The following is an 8,381-nucleotide window of genomic DNA, read 5'->3' on the forward strand; positions in this document are numbered from 1 at the left end:
GATTTTGAGCCGGGCCGCAGGATACTTGCGGCCGACGCTGAAGCGAGTCGCCCGGAGGCCCAGGCGGAGGCCTGCCGCGGGCCCGTGCCCCGGTCCCTTTCCCGGCGGCCCAAGCGCCTCGCCGATAGTTCGCCGCGGCTTAAACGACCGTCACAGCGCCGGTGCTGGCGCTTCTCGTGGAAACGCGGGCGCCGGGGCGGCCTCGGCCGCCGCCTCCGGCGACCGCCGGCGCGCTTCGCTGAGGGCCGCGACCCACTCCTCGGCCGTCGCCCCCGTGAGCGCGCGCATCACGTAGCCGGGGTGCCTGCGTCGCGGGCAATTTCCCGAGCGGGCGTCCGGGGGACGCGGGTCCGCGCGCGCCGTCGGCCGTCGCAGGCACGACGCGGAAGAAGCCCTCGTGGCCGCCTGTGTGGAATCCAAATATTCAAACCGACTTCAATGTGCGTTGTTTCGACAGTTTTGGTACGAGCTCTTCTGTTGTGCTTCGAGAACTCGACGAGAGCAATTCATTCGTACAAAAATCAGCCGAATCGACTTCGATTTGATCGAGATCGGGAATTTCGATTTTTTTTTTGTTTGGTGCCCCCCCCAAACGAGTGGTTGGAAACCACACAGGTGACCGCCGTCGACGAGCGCGATCTCGCGCGTCGCGCGCAGGTCGATCCTATGATGGGGGGACGTGCGGCGAGACGAGGGGCGAACGACCGCGCCGCCGCTCGCGCGTTCACGACGCGCGCGGCCGACTCCGCGGGGTCTCCCTTGAGCGAGCAGAGCACGTGGTGGTCCAGCACGAGCCAGCGGCGCACCCAAAAGTCGTCACGGTTCTTCACCTGCCGTAGGACCCACCCGGACGGCCCCGTCGGCTCGGCCTCGTCCTCGGGGAGCTCCGCCTCGTCGGCCAGGTCGAACGGCTCGCGAGGGCGCGCCGCCGCGTCGCGAAGTTCCCCGGGCTCCGGGTCGACCGTCGCGCCCGCCGGCGCGGTCCGTGGGTCGATCGCGTCGCGGGCCGACGTCCTCCGCGAGGCGTCGGCGGCGTCCTCGGTGCGCCGCTCCCCGGCGCGCGCGCGCCTCCTGGCCGATTTCCGAGCGCTCCGGCGCGCGTTTTGGTAGAGGTTGAAGAGATAGAAGAACGGGCCACAGATGAACGCGGCGACGACAAACACGATCACCAGCAAGTAACCTTCCACAAATTCTTCGCCGCATTCTCTCACCCTCCGCCCGAGCCGCTCGCGGAACGGTCTCAGCTTTTTCGTGGGGCGCACCTCGAGCCGGCCTTCTTCCTCCTCCTCCTCGGCGAGGTGCTCGTAGCCGTCCAGGCCGCCCGGCTCGGCGATGCCCTCGCCCTCCTCGTCGATCGAGCCCAGGTCGTCCCCACGCAGCGCGGCGGGCGCGAACCAGGCGTGGCGCAGCGCCTGGTCCGCCGCGAGGCGCGCGTCGGGGTCGGGATCGAGCAGCGCGCGGATGAGGCCCCGGGCGTCGTCCGAGATGCCGTCCCAGCCGCCCCAGTACCTGGGAGGGGGGCGCTCGTCGGGGAGAGTGTGTGACGGGGCAAGTGTAACGGTCCCGCGCGGTCCCGCGCGCCCAGTCGCAGTTGGCATTCTTGATGTTGCGCCTGAGGACCTTCGCGTTCAGCTCCTTGTTGTGCGAGTTGCCGTCGCAGAAGGGCGGATACCCCCCCAGGATCATGAAGACGCACACCCCGAGCGCCCACATATCCGCCTCGACGCCGTAGCCCCGCCGGAAGACTATCTCCGGAGCGCAGTATGCCGGCGTGCCGCACGGCTCGACGAGCGACCGGCCCGAAACCCGCCTGGCGTTGCCAAAATCCACGAGCTTCACTGCGACGTCGCTGCGGTGGGACACGAGCAGGATGTTCTCGGGCTTGAGGTCGAGGTGCGCGATGCCGCTCCGGTGCAGGTACGCGAGCGGCTCGAGGATGTTCGCGACGAGCCTCCTTCCGAGCCGCTCGGGAAAGGAGGTCAGCTCAATGGTGCGCTCGAACACGTCCTTTCCGCGCAGGAGCTCGGAGACCAGGTAGAACGCGCCGGCCTCCTCGTAGAAGCCGTACAACCGCACGATCTTCGGGTGGTCGACGGCGCGGAGCATCTCGGCCTCGTTGCCTGCGCGCGACGCCCGCCTCGGCACGCGGAGCGCGGGGGGGACGCGCCGGCCGCGCGCGGAGCGCGTCGGCGAGCTTCGGCTGGCGCTCCAGGTCCGGCCGGGTGACCTTGACCGCGACGCTCGCGCCGAGGCCGCCGCCGGGGAGCCGCATCGCACCCTTGTAGACCCGGGCAAAATTGCCGCCTCCGATGTCATATTCCCAGCTTTCTTCGCATTCGTACGCCGCGTGGAATTCGGATCGCAGCGCGGGCGCTACCTTCGACGGCCGGCCGCCCATGCGGCGCACGCGATAGGTGCGGCACGCAGCTTATTAGCTAGGATGCGCCATATCATTCAGGAGTGCTCACTGCATTCCATCCCATGGGATGCATGCGCGCGCCACATTAAATAGAGGCACGGTTGGGTGCATCATACTATTGTAGTATCCATGTAGTATCCCCTTCAATAACATTGCGTACGTTAAGGTGAACGCCGGCTTACGCGGCGTAAGTTACGCCGCGGCACAAAGTGGTGATACTCAGCGAGCTGGAATCCATCCACACTGACGCGAGCGAGGCGAGCGCCCGCGCGGAGTATGCCACAAAGTCCCCCCTAGGGCCGCGCGGCGAGCATGTTCAGGAGCACGGTCGCGCCCATGGTCGCGGCGGTCTGGCCGTAGTGGACGCCGTCGAGCGTCGCGTCGTCGAAGCGCGCCTTCGTGAGGTTCGAGAGGTCGAGGAGGTCCGCGGCCGCGAAGGCTCCGCCGCGGCGCGTCGCCTCGGCCTGCGCCGCGAGCACGCGCCCGAGCGCGCGGGCCTTCGCCGTCGTCATGCCCGGGTTCCGCCGCGCGAGCATCGCCGTCGGCGTCGCGACGACCAGCGACCGGGGCGCGTCCCCGGGGAGCGCGGCCGCGACGGCGTCGCGCGCGCGGTTCGCCTGGCGCGCGAACTTGGCCTCGACCCTGTCGCAGGCCGCGGCGACGCTGTGCTCCGCGCCCCAGTTGGCGACGACGACGACGCGCGCGAAGGGCTGGCCGCGGGCCGCGGCGCGGCCGACGGCGGCCTTGACGGCGCCGAGCTCCGCGTCGGACCACATGGACGCGTAGGCGAGGCGCGCGCCGCCGAGGTCGAAGGACGTCCGCGACGCGGGGTCGTTCGACGCGCGCTTGCCCCCCTTGCCGCGCGCCGCGTCCTCGCGCGCCTTGAGCTTGTCGTCGCTCGCCGCGCCGCCGAGGAGGCGCACGGTCGTCGCGTAGAGGCCCCGCAGGAGGCTGTCGCCGACGAAGAGGAGCAGCGAGCCGTCGAGCGCGCGCCGCGCGTCGCCGGGCGCGAAGTAGTGGTAGGCGCAGCCGGGCCGCGCGAAGCGCCAGGGCGCCATCTTCTTGTCCGCTTTGTGCACGGACCGCGCGACGAGCGCGTCCCAGGGCGACCCCGTGTAGCCCGGGCCGACGTCGCCCCGGGCGAAGCGGCGCCAGTGGCCGTCGCGCGTCGCGCCGTCGCGGCACTGCGGCGCGTCCGCCGCCGCGTCCGCGGCCGGCGCCGCCGGCGCGGCGATGCGCCGCGGGGCCGCGGGCACGCGCGCGAGCTCGTCGCAATTTTTCTGGAGCCGCGGCGTCTTGCACTTCTCGCGCGGCGCGCAGCGCGGCTCGCTGCCCCCGAGGTAGACGGGCGGCGACCCGTCGCAGTCGTCGCCGTAGAAGTGGAGCCGGGCGACGACGTCGTAGGCGCCGGCGAGCGGCGGCCTCCAGCGCACGCGGAGCGCCCGCGAGCCGGGCTCCGCGGTCGCGAGCGTCGCGTCGCGAACGTCGGCAGAGTAGAAACTGAGGAAGACGCTCAGCGACCGCCGGAACGTCGCGTTGTTGCCGCAGGGCGCGAGCTCGAAGGCGACGGCGCCGTCGGCTTCCACGGTGGCAGCGCCGACGACGTCCGACGCCAGCCGCCGTAAAAGCGGCCAGCCCCGGCAGCGACTCGGCGAGTTGAACTGCTGCTCCTGGGCCAGCTTCTCGGGGGCCGCCCGGGACGCCTGGGCCGCGCACAGCTCGGCGACGTCGCCACTGGTGGTCGCGGCGAGGAAGGCAGCGATGACAGCACGAAGCATTGCGGCGGGCAGCCAAATACTTTTGAACGCCCTTGAACATGTCAACATTTTATCTTGAAATCCACACTACTGCTTTTGTGTCCACTAAAGTTTCCTCCTCGCAGTGTGCGAGCTCCCACTGCGGCCAGACGGCACTAAGTGGGCACGGCACCTTCATGATTTAGCTTTTCCTGAGGACCATGGGTGGCTCTCCGTTGAAGCCCACCGTGCTTTAGGCGTTGCTTTAGAGAGCAAGCTCGCGCGTCGCGTCGCGGCTTCAACGTTGAACCGAGAAATTTTGTGTGAACCCCTGTCAACCGGCAATGGGCAGCGTCCCATGAAGCTAGCTCTCCTCATCATCGGCCTCACGGTTGCAAAGCCGCCACGAAACAAAAAACCGACATCACCACCGTGCCCGCGAAGAACGCACCACGCGACGAACACGACCTACGTGCCCTACCGCCCCATACAACGAGGCGCCTGCACCTACGATCCGCACGCCTGCGCCGCGCTCGATGGCGTAGCGACGCCGCAGCCCATCGCGGCGACGCGCCAGGACGCGCTGCCGGCCGCGTTCCCCGCCGTCGACGCGGCCGAGGTCGGCGCGAACCGCGCGTACGACTGGGCGTCGCGGGAGCAGCTCCGGCGCGGCTGCGTCGGCGACGGCGGCAACGCGGCGCGCTGGGCGGCCATCGTGGCGCGCGCCGCCGCGAACAAGCGCGCGCTCGCGCGCGGCGACAGAGACGTCGAACCCGTGCGCGTGCTCGTCCTCGGAGGGTCCGTGACTCTTGGCACGCATTGCGACGTCGCGCCGGGCAGCATGCCCTCCGCGGCCTGCGCCTTCCCGCAGCGGCTCGCGACGCACCTCGACGCGGCCTACGGACCGGGCGCCGTCAAGGTTGCGGTCCGGGCCATGTCGGGCACGGGCTCGGGGACGGCGTCGAAGAATGGGCACATCATCGACGCGGCCGCGACGACGGACCTGCTGATCCTCGACTACGCGATCAACGACGCCATCGTGGCCACGGCCAAGACCTACGACGTCGACGACGTCGCGGGCCTCCCGGAGGCCAAGGCCGTGCGCGCGTCGACGGAGAAGCTGCTCCGCGTCTTCACCAAGGCCGGCGCGCACGTCGCCGTCTTGTGCACCTTCTACGTGCCCCTGTCGCCCGCGTCCTGGACCCACTGGCTCGCGAGCGGCGCGCGGGGCCACGCGGCGCGGGACGGGTCGCCGACGTTCACCTTCGTCGCCTGCGCGACGGAGGACGAGCTGCGCCGCGCGAACCGGCTCCACTACGCGTACCAGGACATCGTCGCGCCCGTCGCGCGGCGCTACGGCGCGTCGCTCGTGAGCTACCGCGACGCGTTCTGGCCCGACGTCGCGTCGCCGCCGCACGTCGCCTACTGGTACAACACGCGCGCGTATCACGAGACGTGCGGTCGCTACGGCGGGCCCTTCCGCCAGGACCCGCACCCGACCTACGAGGACCACCAGCTCATCGCGGACGTGCTCTGGTACCACTGGCTCCAGCACGCGGCGATGGCCCACTGCGCGCGCGACGACGACGGCGCCGACGGGCCGGCCGAGCCCGAGCCGGAGCCGGAGGCGCCGGAGGAGGCGGCGCCGGCCGATCCGTGCGGCGAGGTCCTCGCGTCCTTCGTCGCGGAGGGGAGCGACGCCGAGTTCCCCGCGGCACGCCGGGGCCGCGACTGGCGCTACTACGAGGACCGGCCGGCGAAGCCCGGCTGGATCGGCCAGGCCCGGGAGCGGTCCAAGCGGCGCGAGCTCGGGCCGGTCTCGGCGTCCCGTGACGAGTTTCGAGAGCCTTCGACCGGGAAGACGACGGACCGTCGTCGCGGCGACGAATTTCGAGAGCTTTCGGCCAGGAAAACGATGACACCGACGCGCTCCGTAGGTTGGTCTTCCGCCTGCCCTGCGGCGACGGCCCGATCCGGCTGACGATCCTCCGGTCCTACGCGTCCGTGGGCAGCGCGCAGGTCCGCGTCTCGCCGCCGCGCGCGCCGGGCGCCGCACCGGCCGTCGACGTCGACGACGGCGCCGTGACCCTCGTCGACGCGGCCTGGGACCGCGGCGAGTCGACCTACGAGACCGTCGACGTCCCCGCGCCGGCGGCGCGCTGCGGCGCGGGCGCCGCGCGCGACGTCGAGCTCCGCGTGCTGCCCCGCGACGCATCGCGCAAGCTCAAGTTCAAGCTCGTCGGCCTCGAGGCCTGCGCCGGGCTCGTAAACGCGACGACGTGACGACGTTCGTCGAAGGGGATGCGTCGTCGAGGATCGGGCCGGATGCAGCGTTTTTATTGCCCTTTGTGTCGACCGTGGCGGCGCCGACGCCGTCGGCGACGTCCGATGTCACGCTCATAATGCTGAGGCTGGTGCTATGGTTCACCATCTGGCTACGGGCAGCCCCATATTTAAGTCCATATTTTGAACCGAACGCCCTTGAAACCCGTCTAATGCTTTTGCGCCCACTAAAGTTTCCTCCTCGCAGTGTGGGACCTCGAGCTCCCACTGCGCGCGTGGGACAGCTCTAATCCTGCTCCGCAAAGTGCTCCGCACCTTCAAGATCCCATTGCTTGAAGCCGGGCAGCTACGATGGAGGCTTTGGAGCGTATCGTCGCTGGCACAGCGCTCTAGGCTCGAGTGATGCGCGCGCTGCTCGCCGTCGCCGCGCTGGCGCGCGCCGCCGTCGTAAACGTGAGCTTTTCCCGCGGCGGCGCCTGGAGCCCGTCGCCGCTCGAGGCGTGCGTCTACGAGCCGCACCATTTGAAAAGCGGCAAGATCCACCACATCTGCCACTGCGAGCAGGGCACCTGGACGCCGACGGTCGGCGGGAACGCGACGCGCTTCGCGGAGGACGCCTGCGGGCTGCTGCGGAGCGAGCGGTTCCACTTCCTCGGCGACAGCATCGTCGAGCAGATCGCGAACGCGCTCGGGGACAAGTACCTCAAGACCTGCCGGGGCAAGCTCGTCCACAACGAGATGAAGCGCGCGACCTCGTGCTCGCTCGTCAACTACGTCGCCCATGGCGCGTCCTGGGGCGGGCCCTGCCTCGCGAAGGCGCTCCTCCCGCGGCGCGGCGCGGGCGTCGTCCTCCTCGTGACGTCCGGCGCCGCGCACACGGTGCACGAAGCGCCGCTCACGGCGGCCTACGCCGCGGGGCTCGCGGCGCTCCGCGCCTGCAACGGCGACGGCTGCGACCGCGCCGCGCTCGCGGCGGCACTCGACGGCCTCGCAGCGCGCGGCGCCGTCGTCGACGCGGCGCCGCCGAGCAAGCTCCACGACACCGTCACGGCCTACGCGGCGCAGCTCCGCGACGTCGCCGGGCGCGCCGGCGCGCGGGGCGTCGTCGTCCTCGACGCGCCGCCGGCGGGCGAGCACTGCGAGAACGCGTCGACGTGGCGCTGGCGCTCCGACGCCGACCGCGAGAAGTTCGCCTACTCCCAGTACGGCTACCACTGGCACGCGATCGCTGGCGTCAACGCCATCTTCGCGGAGATCATGGCCACCACGTTCTCCTCGTCGCCGGTGCCGCTCGCCTACGTCGGCGGGTTCGACGCGCTCGCCAAGCGCGAGCGTGCGCACACGGGCCACTTCGGCCTCACGCGCGACACCATGCAGAAGCCGTCGGCCTTCGGCGACTGGCCGGACTGCGTCCACTGGTGCGGCGGGCCCCTCACCGCCTACGCGGACCTCGTCCTCGGCGGGCTCCGGGCGATCAGGGCCGTCGCGCGAGCATAATTTTCGTATCCGGGTGGCCGGCCGGTGGCGTTTTCGTACCGGGTGGCCGCCGCGAGGCTCGCTTCCGCCGCGGCCGCTAACATGTCCCGCCGGCGGGATATGTTAAACGCCGCTTCAACTTGGACTTCACTATCAGGCCTACTGTTCGTTGTGGCAACACGTTCAACATGGTGCCGCCGCGACCACCCGCCGGCGCCGTGGCGCCGCGCGCCACGACCCACGCGCTCCTGGCGTCGAACCGCTCGTCGTCGCACCCGCCGCGGCGGTCGAAGGCGCCCGAGCGGAGCGCGGCGCGCGCGCGGCCGGCGGCGCCCCGGGCCGTCGCCGCGCCGGCGCGCGCCGCGGAGGCGTCGGCGTCGGACCTGCTGCGGCTCTACCTCGACGCGGCGGGCGCGGGCGAGGCGCCCGAGGCGCCGCGGCCGGGCGCGCCGACGCCCTGGGCGCCG

The 8,381-nt window shown here is 71.0% G+C and overlaps 4 protein-coding genes across 4 annotated transcripts; 2 read left to right on the forward strand and 2 right to left on the reverse strand.

Annotated features, from left to right (window-relative positions):
- Positions 1 to 1,391: 1,391 nt before the first annotated feature.
- On the reverse strand, positions 1,392 to 2,115 carry AURANDRAFT_12712 (hypothetical protein; the record flags this gene model as incomplete). Its single annotated transcript, XM_009038575.1, has 2 exons — positions 1,392 to 1,523; positions 1,621 to 2,115. Coding segments are annotated over 2 exons (627 nt in total), but the record flags the coding sequence as incomplete, so codon positions are not given.
- A 597-nt stretch (positions 2,116 to 2,712) lies between these two features.
- Positions 2,713 to 4,197, reverse strand: AURANDRAFT_63775 (hypothetical protein; the record flags this gene model as incomplete). Its single annotated transcript, XM_009038574.1, has 1 exon — positions 2,713 to 4,197. One exon carries the CDS (start codon positions 4,195 to 4,197, stop codon positions 2,713 to 2,715), a length of 1,485 nt encoding a protein of 494 aa, XP_009036822.1.
- A 316-nt stretch (positions 4,198 to 4,513) lies between these two features.
- On the forward strand, positions 4,514 to 6,438 carry AURANDRAFT_63776 (hypothetical protein; the record flags this gene model as incomplete). The annotated part of the gene is made up of 2 exons (XM_009038245.1): positions 4,514 to 5,946; positions 6,093 to 6,438. The coding sequence occupies 2 exons, from the start codon at positions 4,514 to 4,516 to the stop codon at positions 6,436 to 6,438; spliced, it is 1,779 nt and encodes a 592-aa protein (XP_009036493.1).
- Positions 6,439 to 6,840: 402 nt separating this feature from the next.
- AURANDRAFT_63777 (hypothetical protein) lies at positions 6,841 to 7,935 on the forward strand (the record flags this gene model as incomplete). The annotated part of the gene is made up of 1 exon (XM_009038246.1): positions 6,841 to 7,935. The coding sequence occupies one exon, from the start codon at positions 6,841 to 6,843 to the stop codon at positions 7,933 to 7,935; it is 1,095 nt and encodes a 364-aa protein (XP_009036494.1).
- Positions 7,936 to 8,381: the final 446 nt, after the last annotated feature.

The sequence above is a fragment of the Aureococcus anophagefferens genome (assembly GCF_000186865.1).
Source record: "Aureococcus anophagefferens unplaced genomic scaffold AURANscaffold_8, whole genome shotgun sequence".
In the NCBI taxonomy this organism is placed as follows: domain Eukaryota; class Pelagophyceae; order Pelagomonadales; family Pelagomonadaceae; genus Aureococcus; species Aureococcus anophagefferens.